General features: G+C 43.4%; 1 protein-coding gene across 1 annotated transcript in view; it reads left to right on the top strand.

Moving 5' to 3' along the window:
- LOC129537007 (alpha-2-macroglobulin-like protein 1) overlaps nt 1–18,914 on the top strand; it is a 47,292-nt gene extending 28,378 nt beyond the window's left edge. The window contains exons 23-35 of the mRNA XM_055396268.2: nt 1,591–1,767; nt 1,932–2,013; nt 2,820–2,976; nt 6,007–6,081; nt 7,912–8,074; nt 9,903–10,117; nt 11,294–11,509; nt 11,907–12,034; nt 12,198–12,288; nt 12,794–12,862; nt 17,354–17,456; nt 18,214–18,255; nt 18,781–18,914. Coding sequence (XP_055252243.2) covers nt 1,591–1,767; nt 1,932–2,013; nt 2,820–2,976; nt 6,007–6,081; nt 7,912–8,074; nt 9,903–10,117; nt 11,294–11,509; nt 11,907–12,034; nt 12,198–12,288; nt 12,794–12,862; nt 17,354–17,456; nt 18,214–18,254 — 1,517 coding nt within the window. The 3' untranslated portion in view covers nt 18,255; nt 18,781–18,914. The remainder of the gene's footprint in view (nt 1–1,590; nt 1,768–1,931; nt 2,014–2,819; nt 2,977–6,006; nt 6,082–7,911; nt 8,075–9,902; nt 10,118–11,293; nt 11,510–11,906; nt 12,035–12,197; nt 12,289–12,793; nt 12,863–17,353; nt 17,457–18,213; nt 18,256–18,780) is intronic.
- Nucleotides 18,915–25,010: the final 6,096 nt, after the last annotated feature.

Here is a 25,010-nt window from a genome sequence, read left to right as displayed (position 1 = left end):
TGTGTTATAAATCAACTTCCCACTAGCTCTCTGTTTTACATATGGTAATGTATGTGTTTCAATGGCAGGCGGATTCTTAACCACTGGACCACCAGGGAAGTCCCAAGGGCCATGTCTTCTTCATTTTTGTTCTTAGAGCAGTTCTTGCAGTTGACATTGAGGACATATTTATACATTCAAATTGAGCTCAATGACTGAAATGAAGATGTTCATGAATCACTTTCATCAGGCTTCCTGGCTTGTGAAGTATATGGAGGGGTTGGAAAATTTAACATGGAAAAGCGTGCCAGGAGGATGTGTGTGTCTGAGTGAGACGTGGTGATTCGAAGGGTGGTGTAGTTATATACAGTGGAGGTGCTTAGAGACTAAGTACTGCAAGTTTTGTTACATCCCTCATCAGCGTTCTAAAGCCTTGCTCTCCTTCAGGTGGCCTATGGACCTGTCTGTGTACTCCAGTACCTTGTACATACCTAATATTATTATAATTGCTTAAAATAAATTAAAATAGTGATGTAGGGACTTCCCTGGTGGTCCAGCAGCCAAGACTCAGAGGTCCCAATGTAGGGGGCCCAAGTTTGATCCCTGGTCAGGGAACTAGATCCCACATGCTGTAACTAAAAGTTCACATGCTGCAACTAAAGATCCTGAATGCTGCAACTGAGACCCAGAGCAGACAAATAAATAAGTAAATATTAATATTAAAAAAAAAGAATTGTGGGACTTCCCTGGTGGTCCAGTGGGTAAGAATCCACCTTCAATGCAGGGAAAGTGAAACGTGAAAGTCTCTCAGCCATGTCTGACCCTTTGTGACCCCATGGACTATACAATCAGGTCAGAATACTGGCCTTTCCCTTCTCCAGGGTATCTTCCCAACCCAGGGATGGAACCCAGGTCTCCTGAATTGTAGGCAGATTCTTTACCAGCTGAACCACAAGGAAAGCCCGAGAATACTGGAGTGGGTAACCTCTCCCTTCTCCAGGGGATCTTCCTGACCCAGGAATCGAACCGGGATCTCCTGCATTGCAGGTGGATTCTTTACCAACTGAGGTATCAGGGAATGTGGGCTCAGTCCCTGGTCAGGGAACTAAAATCCAACATGTCTCTGGGCAACAAGCCCACATGCCACAACCAAAGCATAGCCAAAAAAAAGAAAGAAAAAAAGCCAAAACAAAAGAGCTGCAGTGTATTATAATTGCTTGCCCCACTGACTGTGGGCTCTTAGAGGTGGAGACTGTTGTCCCTGGGGTCACAGAGTAAGGACTTACAAAATGATAAGTAATATGTGTTCGTTGGAGGGCTTCTCAAGTGGTGCTAGTGGTAAAGAACTCGCCTGCCAATGCTGGAGACATAAGAGATGTGGGCTCCATCCTTGGGTAGGGAAGATCCCCTAGAAGAGGTCATGGCAATCCACTCCAGTATTCTTGCCTGGAAAATCCCGTGAACAGAGGAGCCTGGTGGGCTACAGTCCATGGGTTCTCAAAGAGTCAGACGTGACTGAAGTGACTTGGCACACACGTATTCGTTGAATGATAACTTTTCAGGGTCCCTGCTTCTCCCACCACCTTCTCTTCCTCTCCTTTTGGACCCCAGGAGACATCATGGGCACAGCCCTGCAGAACCTGGACAACCTGGTACAGATGCCAAGTGGCTGTGGGGAGCAGAATATGGTCTTGTTTGCACCCATTATTTATGTCCTTCAGTACCTGGAGAAGGCAGATCTGCTGACGGAGGAAATCTGGTCTCGAGCAGTGGGATTCCTGAAGCTGGGTGAGTTGGCTCACCCTTTCTTCTTGGACACTTGCTTTGGGGCCTATGGTTGGGTTGTTAAGACACAGGGAGGTTTGGTGTCTGAAGTGCCCCTCATCCTTGCAAGCCATGGGAGTGTTATTTGAAGTTGTTGCTATCCTCTAAAACCACATCTGGCTTCCCAGGGTACCAGAGGGAACTGACGTACAAACACAGTAACGGCTCCTACAGTGCCTTTGGGGAGCAAGATGGAAATGGAAACACATGGTAATGTTGCCCAGTTCCCAGGGAGTTCTGTTCCCCAGAGCATAATTCTGGAACCCTCTGGAATTATTCCTCTACTCTCCCCTTCTCCCCATTCTTGCTTTCTATCTTCTACTTAAACATACTTTTAAAATAAATTTAATTAAAAAAAATAATAAAATAAAATAAATTTAATTTTTAAATTTATGGCCGTGTTGGGTTTTTGTTGCTCTGTGGGCTCTCTCTAGTTTCGGTGTGTGGGCTCTCTCTAGTTTTGGTGTGTGGGTTTCTCTTGTGAAGCACAGGCTCTAGGTGTGGGCTCAGCAGTTGTGGTACATGGGCCTTAGTTGCACTGTGACATATGGAATCTTCCCGGATCAGGGATGGAACCTGTGTCCCCTGCATTGGCAGGCAGATTCTTATCTGCTGTACCACCAGGGAAGTCCTCCTCTACCACTTTAATACTATTTATTTCAGCCTCATGTATGGTCAAACCCCTTACCCTTCTCCCTGACCTTGCACCTACCAGTTCTTGTCCCCATGAAGGCCAAGTAAGGCCTTTCTTTTCCAGGCTTCCTATGGCATTATGTTTCCTTAACTCCTCTTCTGGAACCACACACCAGAACAAACTATAGAACTATCGCACACCCTGGAGGAGGAAATGGCAACCCACTCCAGTATTCTTGCCTGGAAAATCCCATGGACATGGTGGGCTGGTGGGCTGTAGTCCATGGGGTGGCAAAGAGTCGGACACGACTGAATTGACTTAACTCATTGAACCCTTACCTAGAAATCTGCCTTAATGTACATTTCCCTCTTTACCCATATAGGCTGACAGCCTTTGTCACCAAATGCTTTGGCCAGGCTCGGCAATTCATCTTCATTGACGACAAGAACATCCAGGATGCTCTTGAATGGATGGCAGGAAACCAGCTGTCCAGTGGCTGCTACGACAACGTGGGGAAGCTCCTTCACACAGCTATGAAGGTACGGCCCTGCCCAGGAGCCTGGAGTCCCTGAGAAGAACTTGGCCTCTGATTGCACAGAATCAAGAGAGTGCTGGCCCAAGGCTGGTTCTTTAGGTCTCTGGCCTGGCTAAAGGGTGACCTTGGTCAATATTCTTAGCCAGTCTGAGCCTGAGCTTCCATGTCTGTAAAATGAGAATATGTGCTAGGACATGGTTCTCAAAGTGCGGTCCCCAGGATCAGCAGTATGGGCACCACCGGAGAACTTGTTTGAAATGCTAATTCCAGCTCTCACCCCAGACCTGGTCATAGGAACTCTGGGGGATGTGGGCCAGCATTTGAATTTTAACGTAGCCCTCTCCGTGATTCAAATACTTGCTAAAGTTTGAGGACCATTGGACTAGAAGGCCTCTGAGCATTTTACTAACTCCCTAAGTCTGAAGCAAAGCCATTTGCTCTGGTGGGGATTCTGAGGCAGCCCAGTGCCTTTTTTTTTCCTTTTTAAAATAATTTTGCTATTTGAGAAAAATAATTATTTGTTTATTTTGGCTGGGCTGGATTTTTGGTTCAGCACAGGCTCAGTAGTCGCTATGCACAGGCTTAGTTGCCCCAGGTTATGTGGGATCTTAGTTACCCAACCAGGGATCAAACTCATGTCCACTGCATTGGAAGACAGATACTTAACCACTGGACCACCAGGGAAGTCCCCAGCCCAGTGTTTATTGTAAGGGGGTCTACTCTCTGCCAGGCACTACGTACTCCGTTTATTTGATGTTTAATGTTTGTTGTTATTTAGTTGCTTAGTCGTGTCTGACTCTTTACGACCCCATGGACTGCAACCCTGCCAGGCTTCTCTATCCATGGGATTTCACATGGATTGCCATTTCCTTTACCAGGGGATCTTTCTGACCCAGGGATCGAACCCATGTCTCTTGCATCTCCTATTTTGGCAGGAAGATTCTTTACCACTGAACCACCTGGGAAGCCCATTTAATGTTTACAACAAATCAATACGCTAAGTCCTAGCATGGGGCTTCCCAGGTGGCTCAGTGGGTAAATAATCCACCTGGGACGCAGGAGATGTGAGTTTGATTCCTGAATCAGGAAGATCCCCTGGAGAGCATGGCAACCCACTCTAGTATTCGTGTCTAGAGAATCTCATGGACAGAGGAACCTGGCGGGGCATAGTCCATAGAGTCACAAAGTGATGGACACGACTGAAGCAACTGAGCACGCACACACAAGTCCTGGCATGCCATTTTTAATTCCTTTTTACAGATGAAGAAACTAGGTGCAGGGGTTAAGTAAAGTGCCCGAAGTGATTGTTTGTGGGCGCAGGACTGTCATTTGAACCCCAGCAGCTGGACTCCAGGGGCATTGCTCACCTCCGTTCACTGCACTGCCTGACCCCTCCCAACACAGGGTGAGGTGCTGGGGTGTGAGCAGCTCTTGTTCAATTCAGAACAGACCCAGTGAAAGAAAGACTGAACCAAGTTTCCTGGATGAATCATTATTGCTATTCCAGGCCCTGGATTAAAAATCTTGAGTGTTGAAAACAAAATCTCTGTATGATTCATTAGTATTCCTTATGCCAGGTCTTTGCAGTGTCCCCCATGTATATAGTACAAGCCTGGGTGTGACTAGAACAAGATTCTAGAGGTTTATCCTCCTCCTGACTTACCAGAGCTGGCCAGTCTGTCAAGAAACACATCATTTGTCTTGTCAAGTTTGGTGATTTGGTCCTTAGCGGGAGCTCTGGACTTAAATTCCTTGGACTCAAATCCCAGCCCTTCAGCTTGTTAGTTGTGTATTCTCGAACAAACTATTTCACCTTTTTAAGTGTTTGTTCTTTTATCTATTGAACAAAGATCTTAACTTAGATTACATAATTTTTTTAAAGAAAAGACTAATATTCTTCTGTGAAAGTCATTAATCAAGGACAGGTGTCACCTAATGTCTCTTGGAGAAGAGGCTGGGCTTTGTGCTACTTGAGGGGAACATTCATCTGGGGAAGGCTCAGATTTAGTAAAAATCTGAGAATAAGAAATTTTCTTATCCCCCACTCCCTTCTTTAAAAAAAAAAAACAAACTCTTATGCTTCCTAACCCCTTCTCTTGGGTTTCCTAAATACCCACTCAGAGCTGAAGACCTCATGTTACTTCTTTAAGGTTACTTGAAGGTCACTGTTGGAAGCTGTGCATCATTGAAGTCCCTCGAGTCCTCCTCCCCACCCCCACCCACTGTCCTGGAGTCTTGAGGTCCAGTCAGCCTGTAGAAAGGAGCACTTTTTTTATTTTCTTAATTCAAAAATTGAGGAGTGGAATGGGGTGGGAGGTGGGAGAGAGGTTCAAGAGGGAGGGAACATATGCATACCTATGACAGATTCATGTTGATGTATGGCAGAAACTAACACAATATTGTTAAGCAATTATCCTTCAGGTAAAAAACAATAATAAATAAAAAATTTGTTTTAATTGGAAGATAATTGCTTTACAGTGTTGTGTTAGCTTTTGCTGTACAACAGTGTGAATTAGGTACATATGTCCCCCTCCCTCTTGAGCCTTCCTTCTACCTCCTTCCAACCCCTCCCACCCCCATCTCACCCCTCTAGGTCATCACAGAGCACTGAGCTGAGCTCCCTGTGCTATACAGCAGCTTCCCACTAGCTGTGTATTTTACACAAACTAATGCAGGAGACCCGGGTTCGATCCCTGGGTCGGGAAGATCCCCTGGAGAAGGAAACGGTAACCCACTCCAGTATTCTTGCCTGGAGAATCCCACGGACGGAGAAGCCTGGTAGGCTACAGTCCACAGGGTCGCAAAGAGTCGGACACGACTGAGTGACGGAACAGAACGGAGTGTATTATATATCAACGCTTCTCTCCTGATTCATCCCACCCTTCCCCCTCCCCTGTGTCCACATGTCCGTTCCCTGCATCTGCTAATTCATCTGTTCAGATGAATACTACCTTTTTTGTAGTTTGTAGTTTGCACACAGTTCTTGCACATGCTGGCTGCTGCCTTGACTTCCTGTTTCCCTGTCTCCCTCCAGGGTGGAGTTGACGACGAGGTCTCCTTGACTGCCTACATCACGGCTGCATTGTTGGAGATGGGCAAGACCACAGACGTGAGTTTCTCTAGCTCCTCCCCTTGACATTCTCTGGATCATGCCTATTTCTAGAGAAAGTTACCTAGTTTTGTCCCTCTCCAGACAATAAAGGACAGAAATGGTAGGGACCTAACAGAAGCAGAAGGTATTAAGAAGAGGTGGCAAGAATACACAGAAGAACTGTACAAAAAAGATCTTCATGACCAAGATAATCACCGATGGCGTGATCACTCACCTAGAGCCAGACATCCTGGAATGTGAAGTCAAGTGGGCCTTAGAGAGCATCACTATGAACAAAGCTAGTGGAGGTGATGGAATTCCAGTTGAGCTCTTTCAAATCCTCAAAGATGATGCTGTGAAAGTGCTGCACTCAATAGGCCAGCAAATTTGGAAAACTCAGCAGTGGCCACAGGACTGGAAAAGGTCAGTTTTCATTCCAATGCCAAAGAATGCTCAAACTACTGCACAATTGCAATCATCTCACACACTAGTAAAGTCATGCTTAAAGTTCTCCAAGCCAGGCTTCATCAATACGTGAACCGTGAACTTGCAGATGTTCAAGCTGGTTTTAGAAAAGGCAGAGGCACCAGAGATCAAATTGCCAACATCCACTGGATCATGGAGAAAGCAAGAGAGTTCCAGAAAAACATCTACTTCTGCTTTATTGACTATGCCAAAGCCTTTGACGGTGTGGATTACAATAAACTCTGGAAAATTCTGAAAGAGATGGGAATACCAGACCACCTGACCTGCCTCTTGAGAAATCTGTATGCAGGTCAGGAAGCAACAGTTAGAACTGGACATGGAACAACAGACTGGTTCCAAATAGGAAAAGGAGTATGTCAAGGCTGTGTATTGTCACCCTGCTTATTTAACTTATATGCAGAGTACATCATGAGAAATGATGGGCTGGAAGACGCATAAGCTGGAATCAAGATTGCTGGGAGAAATATCAATAACCTCAGATATGCAGATGACACCACCCTTATGGCAGAAAGTAAAGAAGAACTAAAGAGCCTCTTGATGAAAGTGAAAGAGGAGAGTGATAAAGTTGGCTTAAAGCTCAACATTCAGAAAACTAAGATCATGGCATCTGGTCCCATCACTTCATGGGAAATAGATGGGGAAACAGTGGAAACAGTGTCAGACTTTATTTTGGGGGGCTCCAAAATCACTGCAGATGCTGATTGCAGCCATGAAATTAAAAGACACTTACTCCTTGGAAGGAAAGTTATGACCAACTTAGACAGCATATTAAAAAGAAGAGACATTACCTTGTCAACAAAGGTCCATCTAGTCAAGGCTATGGTTTTTCCAGTGGTCATGTATGGATGTGAGAGTTGGACTATAAAGAATGCTGAGTGCCAAAGAATCGATGCTTTTAAACTGTGGTGTTGGAGAAGACCCTTGAGAGTTCCTTGGAGTATAAGGAGATCCAACCAGTCCATCCTAAAGGAGATCAGTCCTGGGTATTTATTGGAAAGACTGGTATTGAAGCTGAGACTTCAATACTTTGGCCACCTGATGCGAAGAGCTGACTCATTTGAAAAGACCCTGATGCTGGGAAAGATTGAGGGCAGGAGGAGAAGGGGACGACAGAGGATGAGATGGTTGGATGGCATCACCGACTCAATGGACATGGGTTTGGGTGGACTCTGGGAGTTGGTGATGGACAGGGAGGGCTGGCGTGCTGCAGTTTATGGGGTCGCAAAGAGTCAGACATGGCTGAGTGACTGAACTGAGAACTGAGAGCCTTTAAAACTCAAAAGAGGGTATGGTGACTTCCTTATCACCTCCACTTTTTAAAGGAATGTCTTCTGAATTCGGTTCTTTATCTTTACTTTTCAGGACCCAATGGTGAGTCAGGGGCTGCAGTGTCTCAAGAGTTCCGTTTCCTGTACCACCAACCTGTACACACAGGCCCTCCTTGCTTATACGTTCTCTCTGGCTGGGGACATGGATATCAGAAACATTCTTCTTGAAAAACTAGATCAACAGGCTATTGTCTCAGGTATGTTGGCCATGTTAGATTTTGCTTTGTTTTTCGCCACACTGCGTGGTATGAAGAACTTCCCAGACCAGGGATCAAACCCACTTGGATGCCAGGGAAGTCCTTTTTATTTTCTGTCATGACGTGTGGCTGAACCCAGGTCTACAACAGTGAAAACTCTGGGTCCCAACCAATGGACTCCCAGCGAAGTCCCAGTTTTTTTGAAATTGTGAAAAGATGTGAAAAATTTCCCTAGTCTCTGTAGTCCCACATAAGTTCAGTTCTAGGATTCATTTTAGTAAAAGTTAAGTCATAAAATCACTACTAAGAGTTTTGTGGGAAAACCCCTGAAAGTCCTCAAAGGGCATATTATATTTTTAACATGAAGAGAAAATAGATGGTAGAAGCTGGTCAGAAAACGTACTGGCATAGGAGAATCCCCAGTTTAACAGTTCTTTGCTGTAGATCCACTGAGGCTGATGGGGTAAGATGAATTTAGAGATTTCTTGAGGTCCTTCTCAAACTTTGGATTATTTCAAAATAATTTGCAATATTCTGGGAATTCCCTATTGGTCCAGTGACTAAGACTCAGCACTTTTACTACTCTAAGATCCCTAAGATCCTGCAAGTCCTGTGGCATGGCCAAAAAAAATTAGATATTCTAACAGATCTTGTAAATAAAATATTAATGCATTTTATATACCTAGCTCTTTATTTAAAATTATACTTCCAGGCAGAAATTTAATCTCAGGTTTCATTGCCCTCTCATTAGGGCTCTGGGTAGGTTTTTGGCCTGTGTATAAGCAACTCCAGTCCTGGAATGGGGGTCTCAGACAGTGGGCAGAGTTATACCTGCTCAGGTATATATCAACTTAATGTGATCGACTCTTCCTCATTAGTTTGCATTGTAGGCTCACATGTTTTATTTTGTTCTTCCACTTAGATTGCCTCCTTTGGGCTGTGTATTTATTATCTCTGAACTTATATATTTATATTAAAAGTTTATTTTTTGACTGTGTCGGGTCTTAGTTGCAGTATGCAGGATTTTTCACTGAGGCTCAATGGACTCTCTAGTTGCAATGTGGGCTTAGTTGTTCTGTGGCATGTGGGACCTTAGTTCCATGAGAAGGGTTTGAAGCTTTGTCCCCTGCGTTGCAAGGTATATTCATAACAACTGGACCACCAGGGAAGTCCCTAAACTTATACTTAATAAGACTTCTAGTTTCCACTCCTCATTTCCACTTGCTGTCCTTTATCTTCAAGTTACCATTGTGGCTATCACAGAGATGGGATTTGACCTCATCATCTATTTGCTTGCTCTCAGTAGCATTTCTTCTGTGGTTTCTCAGCGTTTTTATGCATATTCTCCCATATGTTATCATTGCTGGAGGCATTTATTGATGCTCCCAGCTTTACCCAAGGAAATTATGTGTGGGTGTACGCACACGCACACAGACACAAATTCTTGCACATACATTATGGTCAATAAGTCAGAAAATTTGAGGAATATTTTTTTCTGACTGATGATTAATTTTTGGTTGTTACTTTCTCTGATTTGGGGCTTCCCGGGTGGCTCAGTGGTGAAGTATCCACCTGCCAATGAAGGAGATGCGGGTTCGATCCCTGGGTGGGGAAGATCCCCTCGAAAAGGAAATGGCAACCCATTACAGTATTCTTGCCTGGAGAATTCCATGGACAGAGGAGCCTGGTGGGCTGCAGTCCATGGGGCCACACAGAGTCAGACATGACTGAAGCAACTTGGCATACTTGGTGCATACACATTTACAAAGTGAAAATGGGAAAGTCATTTCCTTCCAAGACTTTCCTAATCATTTGTTTTTCTCCATAGGAGAGTCCATTCACTGGAGCCAGAAACCTGCTCCGACTTCAGATGCCAGCCTTTGGTCTCAGCCTGAGGCTGTAGATGTGGAACTCACAGCCTATGTATTATTGACCTTGCTTAGCAAAGACGACCTGACCCAAAAGGAGCTAGTCAAGGCCACCAGCATAGTGGCTTGGTTGACCAAGCAGCGAAATGCATATGGGGGCTTCTCTTCCACTCAGGTAAATAGCTTGTTCTTCTGCCATTTATCAGGTAGGATTAGATCCCACATGGAGAGAGAGGAAAAATGATCAACCTTGCCCTCTAGTTCTGGGGACTAATCATTCTACAGCAAGGGAGAAAAATCATGTTTGAAAAAGACATAGGATTCATAAAATTAGGTCATGTGAGCACATAAATAGTACTATATGTATTTAAGTTTTACTTTGTAGAGTATGAAACATCACAAGATCCATGTTTTACATGTAAAGAGGACATGTATAATGATGGCTAAATATAGTCACAAATTGGAAAGCCAGTTATGGGGTCTGTAAGCATAAAGGCACGACTTTATGGGCATACCTCCTTCTTCTATTTCAGGTATTGGAAATCTGGTAAGACATAGTCTTTAAAAAGTTTACAATCTAGAAGGAAAGCTAGGAAAAGTTGTATATACTACAAAGTAGGATCTGTCTTATTCCCAGATGATGAAAAGATTGTCACATGGCATAATGGCTAAGGGGCTTCCCAGGTGGCTCAGACGGTAAAGAATTTGCCTGCAGTGCTGGAGACCTGGACTCAATCTCTGGGTCATGAAGATCCCCTGAAGAAGTGAATGGCAGCACACTATAGTATTCTTGCCTGGAGAATCTCATGGACAAGAGGAGCCTAGCAGGCTTGAGTCCATGGGATGGCAAAGAGTCAGACATGACTGAATGACTAACACACATACACACAATGGCTAAGAAGGCTTGTCCTTCAAGGATGGATTTTCCAAGGATCCCCTGATACCCTGTGTCACAGAAGATCTTTATGCAATTAAATAACTTGGAAGAACATGCAATTTTAGGGCTATCAAACTACTGCTGTTTCCTCCCCAAATAAGGAGACTGCAAAACAATGATTCACTCACTCCTAATAATAGCCTGTTCTGAAGCTAGGCTTCATTGCTGAGTATGAATATATGAAATTAAGCCTAACAACCTATGATGTCTGGTAATAACTTGATGGTGATTTTCTATGCAGATAAGATGTGATTTCTATGTGAGCTTTCCCAGCATGGCTGAATGTGGGTCTTAGAGTCTTCGAGGAGGTATCATTCATACTAGCAAACACTAATCAGGTGTCTAGTTTTGAGGGATGTTGGAAATTACTTCCAGTGGCTCACGAAATAGTAAGTACATGTCTATTGTTGTCAGGACACCGTGGTGGCTCTCCAAGCTCTTGCCAAGTATGCCACCACTGCCTACGTGCCATCGGAGGAAGTCAACCTGGCAGTGAAATCCACTCAGAATTTCCAGCACACCTTCAATGTTCAAGCTGCCAACCGTTTGGTGTTCCAGCAGGAGATGTTGCCCCATATCCCTGGGGTGTACACCTTGGAGGCCTCGGGCCAGGGCTGTGTTTATGCACAGGTAAGCAGAGCTCTGGGCTTCCCAGGTGGCTCAGTGGTAAACTATCCACCTGAAATGCAAGAGACACAGGTTCAATCCCTGGGTCAGGAAGATCCCCAGAAGAAGGGAATGGCAACCCACTTCAGTATTCTTGCCTGGAAAATCCCACGGACAGGGAAGCCTGGCGGGCGACAGTCCATGGGGTTGCAGAGTCAGGCACAGCTGAGCAACTAAACATCGACAACAAAGCTGAGCTCCAGCAGGAATGGTGTGAGTTGGGGAGGAGAGTCTGAGAGTATCTCAACCTCCAGCAGAACCTTCTCTATCTTATTTGTAAGGAAAGTCATTCAAACCATACAATCTTTAAAATTCTCCCCAACTCTGATTTCTCCAACTGTTTTTTGATTTGTCCAACTAGATGGTGCTGAGATATAATATCCTCCCTCCGAAAAGTGTGGAGGCCTTTAGTCTTAGTGTGAAAACAAGGCAAACTCAATGTCAGCAACATACTTCGCTTGGATCCTTGGTGCTGACGATCCAAACCAGGTGAGAAGAGCAGAGAAGGGTTGGGGGGCATCTAGGATGGGGTGGCTGAGCTGGAGTGTGTGTGTACGTGTGTCTGTGTGTGTGTGTACATGTATTGTGAACACACAGGGTGCTGAGAGGGAAGACAATGGGCTGACACAGGTTTGCTTCTTTCTGCCCTCAGTTATGTGGGGAGTCGCAGCTCTTCCAATATGGCTATTGTGGAGGTCAAGATGCTTTCTGGATTCCTTCCTGTGGAGGGCACCAATAAGTTAGTAAGTTGCTTCTGTTTTCTAGTTTTGAAGGGGGTCTAATGATCATAGCTTTTAATTATCATTAAAAAGCTGGTGAGTTGGGCATGGTGGTTTATACATGCAACTAACTCATGATTATAGTTTCTAAATGGGCTACAAAGATGCATCGAGTATATGAGATTGAGGGCAGGTGGAGAAGAGGGCAACAGAGGATGAGATGGCTGGATGGCATCGTCAACTCAATGGACATGAGTTTGAGAAAGCTCCTGGAGATGGTGAAGGAGAGGGAAACCTGGCGTGCTTCAGTCCATGGGATTGCAAAGAGTCATACACGACTGAGTGACTGAACATAAACAGTATGACATGGAGCCAGTTACTGTCTTGGTTCTTTCTTCTTACGCTTTTCCACATTAGGAAAACATATATTGCTTTTGTAACCATGGCAGAGCTTTGCAAGATGACCCTAGTGGATAAGAAATGCTCTGGCTCTCAGTATCTCTCTTTTTTTCCATCCTTTCTTATTCAGCTTCTCCAGCAACCACTGGTGAAGAAGGTTGAATCTGAAATTGACACACTCAATATCTACTTGGAAGAGGTATGGGGTCAGGAACTGAACCAAAGAGCTGGCTTGCTTATGTGTCTTTTCAACTTCCCTTCTAACGTGCATGTACTAGTGTCACACACATGAGGCTGAGCAACCTGGGAGGGTAAGTTCTCAACCACTTTGGAGTAAGCCCTGTACAGCTTCTTTTGGAACAGCTCTGGTGAGTGAACAACTCTGGGGCTTCCCTTGTGACTCAGATGGTAAAGAATCTGCCTGCAATGCAGGAGAACCGAGTTTGATCCCTGGATTGGGACGATCCCTTGAAGAAGTGAATGGCAACCTACTCCAGCATTCCTGCCTGGAGAATTCCATGGACAAAGGAGCCTGGCAGGCTATAGTCCATGGGATCACAAAGAGTTGGACATGACTGAGAGACGAACACACACACATACTGGTTAATGTATCAGGAACAACCCTGAAATCATGATGCTGAAGTTTAAACGATGCTTTCATACACACCTTCCCTGAGTCTCACATACCACTCCTCCTTTTGTGTAAGGAGACTTGAGGCTGAAATGATCGAGTAGGTGTGCTTGTCAACTCAACCTCTTTGTCAGGAGTCAAGGTGGGAGTTGAACCTGGGGATACTAATTTCCACAACACTATTCCTGAGACTGCAGTGGCCACATGGTCTGTGTACCAAGCCAAATTTGTCAGTCAGCTTCTAACTCGAGACATCAGGTCTAATGGTCTAAAAGCCAATCATGATTATATCTGTGACTATTTCTTTTTTCTGTGTATCTTCTCCCCTTTTCTCTTTGCCAATATCATCAGAGGGCAATCTTATTCACATTTAACAAAAGTTACTTGTGGCTTTATTTCTCTTCTCTGTTGTTGTTATTTGATTATTTGGTTTTGGTGCTCTTTAATTAATTTCTTCCTTTTTAAAAATTATTATTATTTTTGGCCCCAAGGCTTGAGGGATCTTAGTTCCTGGACCAGGGATTGAACCCGGGCCCATGTAGTGAAAGCACTGAGTTGTAACCACCAGACCACCAGGGAACTCCTTCTTTGTTTTGGGCTGAAGACAGGAGGAAAGGATATTTTCTGTCATTCTTTTTTCTAACTTCTTAAATTGAATGCTAAATTTATTTTTAATCTCTCATTTTCTGATTAATTTAAACTATAAATTTCCCTCTAAGTATATTCTTTGTCCAACAATTTTTGACATGCATTCTTTACTTACTTTTTTATTTTAATATTTTGAAAATTCATGGGATATTTAAAGCCACTTTTTTGCTACTAATTTCTAATTTTATTGCACTTTGGTCTGAGACCATGATAGTGAGCTTCTTAAATGCATTGAGTTTTCTTTTGTGACCTAATATGTGGTCCAGAGAAGGCAATGGCAAGCCACTCCAATACTCTTACCTAGAAAATCCCATGGATGGAGGAGCCTGGTAGGCTGCAGTCCGTGGGGTCGCTAAGGGTCGGACACGACTGAGCGACTTCACTTTCCCTTTTCACTTTCACACATTGGAGAAGGAAATGGCAACCCACTCCAGTGTTCTTGCCTGGAGAATCCCAGGGACGGGGGAGCCTGGTGGGCTTCCGTCTATGGGGTCACACAGAGTCGGACACGACTGAAGTGACTTAGCAGCAGCAGCAGCATGTGGTCTGTTTTTGGAAATGTTCATTGTGCGCCGCAAAAGAATATCCAGGCCCTTTCTCTGGGGTCAGAAAGATCCTCTGAAGAAGGAAATGGCAACCCACTGCAGTACTCTTGCTTGGAAAATTCCATGGATGGAGGAGCCTGGTAGGCTGCGGTCCATGGGGTCCCAGAGAATCGAACATGACTAAGCGACATCACTTTCTCTTTCTTTTCTCTTGGGTATGGATTTTATCTAGATCTAAAAGTCCAAAATGATTATTTCTGTTGTTCATGCCTTTGTTATCTCTGCTTATTTTTTCTGCTCCATCTATCAGTTTTTGAAAATTTGTCAAAATTTGTAATTACGGTGGTTGATTTGTCCTTTATCCATTTAGCTATGCTGTTCTGTCGGTCATTTCTTGGTACATTTTTTTATTATATAATTAGGGTTGTATGTTTTATGGACATATCTTTTTCAGTTTCCTTTTTATTAGTATATACTGTTCTTCATTCACATTGTATATATCTATGTATGTTTCTTTGCCTTAGATTTCTACACACATGTGCACTTTATTTTTTTTTGCCTTAGATTCTATCTGATCAGATGTTAAGTCTGCTATCCCAGCCTTCTTTTGGTGTATATTAGTCATTTGCTTTAAATCTTTATGATAACTACATGATTGATGAGAGTAGTGGTTCCAGAGACGTGTTTTCAGGACCCCTCTATACTCATAAATGATCTCAAAGAGCTGATGATAGCCTGGGTTACATCTATTTATCTTATTAGAAAAGATAATAGCTTATCTTTTTAGACGTTTATCTTATTAGAAACTAAAAATGAGAAAAACATTAAAATATTTATTAAGCTATTTAAAAACAATAGTAATAAACTCACAACATTTTAATATAACATTTCATGAAAATTGTATTTCCAGAAACAACAAAAAAATTAGTGAGACTTGCAGATTGTTTTACATTTTTACTTTAATATCTAGCTTAATCGGAGAGAGTGAAATTCTCCGGTCTGCTTCGGCATTCAATCTGTCGAAACATCACACATCAAGTAGTCCCCTTCCACTAGTACAGTGAAAGAGAATGAGAATGAAAAAAATGAATAATGTCTTAGTATTATTCCCAAAGTAATTCTGCTCTCAGATTGCCAGATAGTCTTGGGCATTCCTGAGAATTCCCGGACCATGTTTTTAGAAGCCCTGTACCCACTCCAGGAGAAGGCAATGGCATCCCACTCCAGTACTATTGCCTGGAAGATCCCATGGATGGAGGAGCCTGGTAGGCTACAGTCCATGGGGTCATGCAGAGTCAGACACAACTGAGCGACTTCACTTTCACTTTTCACTTTCATGCATTGGAGGAGGAAATGGCGACCCACTCCAGTATTCTTGCCTGGAGAATCCCAGGGACGGAGGAGCCTGGTGGGCTGCCGTCTATGGGGTTGCACAGAGTTGGACACAACTGAAGTGACTTAGCAGCAGCAGCAGTACTCACTCCAGTATTCTTGCCTGGAGAATCCCATGGCCAGAGGAGCCTGGCAGTCTACAGTCCACGAGGTCTCGAAGAGTCAGACAGAACTGAATGACTAAGTACACAGAACACATCTAAAGAAATCTCTTTGAATATTTCTTCCACTTCAGCATTTATAACTTCATGTCTAAATTTATAACATAAATCTTATTTTTTCTATCACATTAATTTTTACAATTGTCTTGAACTCCCCATTCGTTCATTTATTCAACAAACAGTTTTTGAGTGATCAACATATACCAGATACTCTTCAACATGATAGAGATGTGGCAATAAAAGTCACACACATGACTCCTGCCCTCGTGGAGCTGATATTCTAATGGAGAGACAATATGCAAATTAAAAAATACATATATATGCATAAACATACATAGTCAGGAATAGTTTTAGTAGTCATCAGTGCTATGTAGGAGTGTGGTGGGGCTAAGCCAGGATGTGACTGTTTTATTTTATTTTATTTATTTGCCTGCACTGGGTCTAGTTGTGGCACTCAGGATCTTTGAACTTCATCGTGGCATACAGGATCTTTGGTTTCGGCATGTGAACTCTTAGTTGTGGCACGTGGGACCTATTTCCCTGACCAGGGAATCAAACCCAGGCCCCCTGCATTGGGAGCTCAGAATCTTAGCCACTGGACCAAAGAAGTCCAGTGTGATTGTTTTAAAGTCAGGTGGTCAGGAAAGGCCTCTCTGAGGAGATGTCATTGGATCAGAGAGCTGAATGAAGAGAGAAAACCAATCGTGTATATAAAGCTGTTGAAAGATAATGGAAGTTTCTTTTCCTTTGGCCACTATACTTAATTTAGTAGAGGAGCTATAGCTTAGACCAGAAACAAGAGTGGACCTATTTTACAGAAGGACCGGGAAACTGTAAGATGCTGAGAAGAAAGAGCCAGAAAGACAGCAGGAGGCAATTTTGGGAGTGGCAAGAAGTAGAGGTAGAAGGGTTTCAGGAAATCTGTGTGAAGACAGCAAAAGTCTTTTTTTTTTCCCCCCCTTTTTTAAAATTTATTTTAATTGGAGGCTAATCAGTCATGGGTGTACATGTGTTCCCCATCCTGACCCTCCCTCCCACATCCCTCCCCATCCCATCCCTCAGGGTCATCCCAGTGCACCAGCCCTGAGCACCCTATCTCATGCATCAAACCTGGACTGACAATCTACTTCACATATGATAATATACATGTTTCAATGCTATTCTCTCAAATCATCCCACCCTCGCCTTCTCCCACAGAGTCCAAAAGTCTGTTCTTTACATCTGTGTCTTTTTCAGCAAGAGTCTTTCCATCCCCACGTTGCAGAGATGTTATTTTCACTTTTGTTTTAATGGGATGTTTGTCTGTCTTACAGCTTGGGAAGGAAACTCAGACCTATACCTTCACCATCAGCCAAAACGTGTTGGTCACTAACCTCAAACCAGCAACCATCAAAGTCTATGACTACTACCTGCCAGGTGAGGGCGGAGATTTACCTGCATCTCCTGACATATTTCTGCCTCCTTCTTCATGATCTCTCACTTAATTTTCCAAATACTCTTTTCCAAGCCAAGCACACATCATTATCTAATCTCCTAACACATTTTGATTCAGTTATATGCTATTTTTAAAAAGTCTTCTGAACTACACATATTTTATACAATGTGGTCCATAGACCAAAAGTACAATTCTCTAAGGACTAACCATTCTTAATATGTTTGCTTAGATGAATAATTTACTGCAAACATGCAAATATTAGTCACTGAAAACTTGCTGTATTCTGAAAATGCTCATAACCTATAGAAATCTTTTGAAAAGGGTTAAAGTGGTAACTTTTGTTCTAAGTGGATTTTTTAAAAACAGTAGCTTTTAAATTTTATTTATTTTAATTAACTTATTTTATTTTTGGTTCTCTTGGGTCTTCATTACTGTGTGTGGGCTTTCTCTAGGTGCGGCGAGCAGGGGCTACCCTTTGTTGTGGTGTGTGGGCTTCTCATTGCGGTGGCTTCATTTCTTGTGGGGCTTGGGCTGTAGAGTGCGGGCTCAGTAGTTGTGGCCTACAGGCTTAGTGGGATCTTCCCGGACCAGGGATTGAACCCGTGTCTCCTGCATTGGCAGGCAGATTCTTCTTATCCACTGTACCACGAGGGAGTCCTAAACCGATAACTTTTATGTGGTTTCTCTCTGAATGTATGAAGCCTGCAGTATAATGATATATGTTATTTAATTTTACAGATGAACAGGCAACAATTCAGTATTCTGATTCCTGTGAATGAGGTAAGCCCAAAAGAGAGAAGGGTGGGCTTCGGGGGTGGGGTGGTAATATTTAAAAGTTAAGGAGTCCTTCTGAGTTACTGGTATTATCTTTTGGAAGCTTATATTTGATAAAAATGAACTTTCCTTTTTTGTCCTGAATTCTTTTATTTAAAAAAATGGAGGTATAGTTGTACACTATGACCTGACCTCCTGGAAAAAAGAGCAATCATCTCTATCGTTCACACCAGAAAAAGTTAATAGTGGTAGCTGTATGAAGGGGTTCTATGTGATTTTTAAAACCACTGGTTTTTTATTTTTCCTAGTTGAAAAGTGTCTAATTATTAATTATATATCTTTTTATATAACAATACTAGAACAAAAGTAAAGATGATCTGATTCTACTTCCCTGAGATAACACTCTTACTAATAATCCCATCCCATGTTTTGTGAGATTCTTTTTTTTTTTACTAGACAGAAAAAAGTTCCTCTATAATTGTGAAGACTTTCTGAGTATGATGATATCTTCTGTCTTTGTTTTTTCCCCAGGAGAGAAGTTGGAAAGGGACTAAAGAAATCCTCCATGATGTCGCTGAACAGCATTCTTCTGTCTCTGAAAGCAGAACTCATTCAGCCAAACAATTTGATTTCTCTTATTAAAAAATAAAATGTAACCCAGTTAAACTGAAGATCGAATTGACTCTGTGAGGTGATTCATGAACTGGGCAGCATTCCATCTAGCAACCAGAAGGATGCGCCAAGGCATTATTGTTGTTCAGTCGCTAAGTCCTGTCTGATTCTTTGCGACCCCGTGGACTGCAGCATCCCAGGCTACTCTGTCCTCTGATATCTTCCAGAGTTTGCTCAGATTCATGTCCATTGAGTCGGTGATGCTGTCTAGTCATCTCATCCTCTGCTGCCCCCTTCTCCTCTTGCCCTCAGTCTTTCCCAGCATCAGGATTTTTTCCCTTTGAGTCAGTTCTTTGTATCAGGTGGCCAAAGTATTGGAGCCTCAGCTTCAGCCTCAGTCCTTCCAATGAATATTCAGAGCTGTACAAAAGGAAATTAGCAAAAGAAAAGGATTATTTTTAGGCCAGGACATCTTTTGAGGGGGGTTGGAGGGGAGAGAATGACAAGGGTTTTACCACACAGATTGCCTCTTCTTCCTCTGGGGGATGGAGAGGGCCCACGTGGCAGATGTTCTCATTGGTGGTGAGCATAAAACTCTGGAATAGCTGATTAAGATTACATTCCGGGGGATGGTCAAGACTGCAAGTAGGTCAGTCTTACATTTAGGTTTGGTATCAGGGGCTTTAGCACAAGTGACACCATTTTGGGCCTGTGGTTTTTCTCTTTAATAATCTGATTGACTAGTGTGTGGGTAATGGATGTGCAGATCTGAACCTCGGCTACTTTCTATGGCTTCACAGGTGCAGAGGTGCCAGAATAAAGTGCTGGGGAAGGTGGCCTAGGAATCACCACACGCAGGAGGAATTGTTCAGGAAAGCTCCTTGGGGTAGGATCATTGGTTTAACCATTGTGTTGAGCCATCTGGGACTCTCCAGAGAGAAGATGATGGTAGAGGTGTTCCAGAGAACACAAAAATGTCTTCCTGGAGTTTAAATCTAAGGGAAGATGTGATTTAGGTATTTGCGAATAGACTAAAAAGATTCTTTTTTCTTCTCTTTGAAAAGAAAATTTGTGCCCTTGACTGCATATTTCCACGGATACCAAAGGTTCTGTTTAAATCTGATGATTATTCTTTAACAAAAACTCACATTATAGTTTCTTCTTTAAAACTTTTGACCCAGACTTTGCCAAGAATCGAGTTAAGTATTCAAAGAGCAATCCAAAGAGAATCATAATTAAGGGATTGCATTCAGCCAGTTGTCACTGCAGGGCAAACAGTGATCAATAACAAGAAAAGTGGCTGCCAGAGTTCTCTTACTTAGTGGCTTTGCTTTTGTTCAGCCATTTCCCATTTGCTTTACCTGTCACAGGGTAATCTTCCTTGGGGAAATGTTTTTGTTTTGCAAACAAGTTGGGAGGCAATGGGAATAGCGGTGGAAGATAAATGATGTTTAAACAGAGAAGATTCTCAAGGTAATTACACCCTTTTACCCTGAATGTCCACACTCTGATCTTGCTCCTCTAGGTCAGAAACTCTGACCAAAGAATCAGGGAAAAGTAAGTCCATGATGTAGAGATATTTCCCTAAACCCAAAGCCATGCTTGCATAAACTGTTTGTTCCTTATCTCCACCACCCTAGACATTGCCCTGCTCCTCCTAGGAGTTCCCAAAGTGAGAGAAGATGGAGAACGTATCCCAGAAGGCCTACTTTAATCCTGCATTACCCTTTGATATCGTGGGAAGAGAACAGAGAACTCCTAAAGAGGGCAGTCATGGGACTTCCCTGGTGGTCCAGTGGGTAACGCTCTGCACTCCCAGTGTCGGAGGTCCAGGTTCAATTGCTGGTCAGGGAACTAGATCCCACATGTAACAGTTAAAGTTTAAAGATCCTAAGTGCCGCAATGAAGACTGGCACAACCATATATATATAAATAAATAAATATTTTTAAAATATAAAAAGGAAATCATGAATGCTTCTCCTACCCAATGATAGTTTCAGCCCCCTACTTTTGGGTCTGTAATTCCTGCCAAAACTTCTTTTTTGCAATGGACGGATGCGGTGGTCTTCAAGATTTAGGAAGTTATGTCTGGGCAAAAAAACCCAAATCAAATGATTATAAGAACAATTCTTGTATCTTTTGGATGGAAAGAATTATCTCATGATTTAAAACTATCAACTATATTGAATGAAGAGAGGTTCATGAGAAAATTCACATCATTCAACTTATTGAAATATAAACATTTGTGCATATTTGAGAAGCTAGGTGATTTTAAGGATTAAATAGCTTTTAGCATTAAAGTGATAGGGGACTTTCCTGGCAGTCCACTGGCTAAGACTCCAATGCAGGGGGCCTGGGTTCGATCCCTTGTCAGGGAACTAAATCCCACATGCCACAACTAACAGTTTAGATACTGCAGCTAAAGATCCCGCATGCCACAATGCAGACCCAGAGCAGCCAAATAAATAACATTTTTTAGAAAAGTGACACAGTGTTCTAGTTCAGTTCAGTTCAGTTCAGTCGCTCAGTCGTGTCCGACTCTGCGCGACCCCATGAATCACAGCACACCAGGCCTCCCTGTCCATCACCAACTCCCAGAGTTCACTCAAACTCATGTCCACAGAGTCGGTGATGCCATCCAGCCATCTCATTCTCGGTTGTCCCCTTCTCCTCCCGCCCCCAACCTTTCCCAGAATCAGAGTCTTTTCCAGTGAGTCAACTCGTCGCATGAGGTGGCCAAAGTATTGCAGTTTCAGCTTCAGCATCAATCCCTCCAATGAACACCCAGGATTGATCTCCCTTAGAATGGACTGGTTGGATCTCCTTGCGGTACAAGGGACTCTCAAGCGTTTTCTCCAACACCACAGTTCAAAAGCATCAATTCTTCGGCGATCAGCTTTCTTCACAGTCCAACTCTCACATCCATACATGACCACGGGAAAAACCATAGCCTTGATTAGATGGACCTTTGTTGGCAAAGTAATGTCTCTGCTTTTTAATATATTATCAAGGTTGGTCATAACTTTCCTTCCAAGGAGTAAGCGTCTTTTAATTTCATTCTAGTATATATAGTTAAATATTCAATACGTGCATTTATTAATATGCCAGGTACTTTGCCTGGCCTGGGAATACAAAGATAAATGAGGAGTTCACAGACTAGTGGAGCGAGAAAACAAACACATTAACAGTTGTGATACAGTGTGACAAAAAATAATGACAGAGCAAATACATAAAGCTATGGGAGTACAGAGGAGAGGTATCTTCCCAGGTCAAGGTGATGGGGTGTCAGGAAAGACTTCAGATTGGTGCCTGGGCTGGATGAGCAACAAGCAGAAAAAGAGGGAGCAAGTTTGGGCAAAGTGAGTAAAGTGAAGTGAAGTGTTAGTTGCTCAGTCATGTGCGACGCTTTGCGACCCCATGGACTGTAGCCTGTCAAGCTCCTCCGTCCATAGGATTCTCCAGGCAAGGATACTGGCATGGGTTGCCATTTCTTTCTTCTGGGGATCTTCCTGACCCAGGGATCGAACTCAAGTCTCCTGCACTGTAGGCAGTGCACCAGGGAAGCTTGGGCTATTGAAACACAAAAGAGGAGAAGGAAGCATGGTATTTCACCGGAGTAATTCAGTGTCCTCCTGGGTAGTATCTTTGTGTGTGTGTGTGTGTGTGTGTGTGTGTGTGTAAGTAGTAAGAGCTTAGGTCAAGAACTGCTTTTTAAAACGATCATTCTAGCAGCAGAGTGAAGAATGGAGTTCAGTTCAGTTCAGTCGCTCAGTCGTGTCCGACTCTCTGCGACCCCATGAATCACAGCACGCCAGGCCTCCCTGTCCATCACCAACTCCCGGAGTTCACTCAAACTTATGTTCACAGAGTCGGTGATGCCATCCAGCCATCTCACTCTCTGTCGTCCCCTTCTCCTCCAGCCCCCAACCTTTCCCAGAATCAGAGTCTTTAACAGTGAGTCAACTCGTCGCATGAGGTGGCCAAAGTATTGCAGTTTCAGCTTTAGCATCCGTCCTTCCAATGAACACCCAGGACTGATCTCCTTTAGAATGCAATGGTTGGATCTCCTTGCAGTCCAAGGGACTCTCAAGAGTCTTCTCCAACACCACAGTTCAAAACAATTCTTCAGCGATCAGCTTTCTTCACAGTCCAACTCTCACATCCATACATGACCATGGGAAAAACCATAGCCTTGACTAGACGGACCTTTGTTGGCAAGGTAATGTCTCTGCTTTTTAATATACTATCTAGGTTGGTCATAACTTTCCTTCCAAGGAGTAAGAGTCTTTTATTTTCACAGGGAATGGTAAAACTGGGACTTCCCTGATGGTCCTGGGGTTAAGACCCTGCACTTCCAATGCAGGGGTCGAAAGTTCAGTTCCTGGTGGGGGAACTAAGATCTCACATGCCTCAAGGCTCAGCCAAAAAAATAAAAAGTAAAACTGAAGTCCTCAAAATCATTTAGAAGAGGTGGAGAAACAGTGGAAACAGTGTCAGACTATTTTTCTGGGCTCCAAAATCACTGCGGATGCTGACTGCAGCCATGAAATTAAAAGATGCTTACTCCTTGGAAGGAAAGCTATGACCAACCTAGATAGCATATTAAAAAGCAGAGACATTACTTTGCCAACTAAGGTCCGTCTAGTCAAGGCTATGGTTTTTCCAGTGGTCATGTATGGATGTGAGAGTTGGACTGTGAAGAAAGCAGATCGCTGAAGAATTGATGCTTTTGAACTGTGGTGCTGGAGAAGACTCTTGAGAACCCCTTGGACTGCAAGGAGATCCAACCAGTGCATTCTAAAGGAGATCAGTCCAGGGTGTTCATTGGAAGGACGGATGCTAAAGCTGAAACTGCAATACTTTGGCCACCTCATGCAAAGAGCTGACTCAGTGGAGAAGACTCTGACGCTGGGAGGGATTGGGGGCGGGAGGAGAAGGGGACGACAGAGAATGAGATGGCTGGATGGCATCCCTGACTCGATGGACATGAGTTTGAGGGAACTCCGGGAGCTGGTGATGGACAGGGAGGCCTGGTGTGCTGTGATTCATGGGGTCGCAAAGAGTCGAACATGACTGAGCGACTGAACTGAACTGAACTGAGCTGAACTGAACAGCACTCCAGGTAAGAACTGGTAAACTGGCAGTGGGGGTGTAGAGGAGGGGACCTATTCAAGAGTTACTCACTGAGGAGCCAGCCTCAGGAAGACACAGGGATATCAAAGACAAAATACACCAGACAATTAAGCAAATGGTTTTATTCAGGCTATTGCAATGGAGAACATGTTAATTAAAGAAGGCAGTCTCATGGAAAGGAAAAGGAACCTGAGATTTTACAGGAGGAAAACTTAGGGCTTCGTGCATGGAACTTATTGGAGTCATGAGAAGGGCTGACATGAGTCTTTTCAGAGAATATACAGGAGTAGCATGATTCTTGAGTTGTTTTCCTTGACACCAAAGGTTTTGGGGTTTGGAAAACAAAAGGATGGTGGGATTTCTTAACTGGCCTATTTTCCAGGAACACAGGCTCAGATAAAACTTGATCCTGTCAGTGACTGATTGGATGTAAGACAAGAGAGTCATGGAGGTGTCTGGGAAGCTATCAGGATGCTAAACTGTAAGACAGGAAAATCTTTTCCTCTACCCTCTTAGATTCAGTGACTGGGGTCTGTGAGTAAATTGGCAAAAGATAGATTAACAAGAGAAAAGGCTTCTTTCGTGTTCACGACATTGTTTGAATGGAAAAAAAAAAAAAGGAAAACCCAAAGAAGCAGTCAAGCCTAATTTAAGAGAAATGACAAAACAAAGGAGAAGGGATTTAGGCTTCTGGGGGTTGTCAATGGTGGGATGGTCAATATACAGGCAAAAAGGAATAGGAGATGAGGGTTATTTTAGTAAGGATTTTGATGAAGATGAAAGTCAGTGCCACTTTAAAAAATGTTTATTTATTTGGCTGTGCCAGGTCTTAGTTGTGGCATGCAGAAGTTTCCTTGTGGCGTCTGAGATCTTTAGCTGCGGTATACCAACTGTTAATTTCAGCATGGAAGATCTAGTTCCCTGACCAGGGATCGAACCCAGGCCTCCTGCATTGGGAGCTCGGAGGTTTAGCCACTGGGCAACCAGGGAAGACCCAACCTTTCCCAATTTTTAAA

Source organism: Moschus berezovskii, chromosome 6 (genome assembly GCF_049115385.1).
Source record: "Moschus berezovskii isolate FMDL1 chromosome 6, NW_MosBer_1.0, whole genome shotgun sequence".
NCBI classification, from domain to species: Eukaryota; Metazoa; Chordata; class Mammalia; order Artiodactyla; family Moschidae; genus Moschus; species Moschus berezovskii.
The sequence above is the reverse complement of the archived record's forward strand: the minus strand, read 5'-3'. Positions and strand labels throughout refer to the sequence as shown.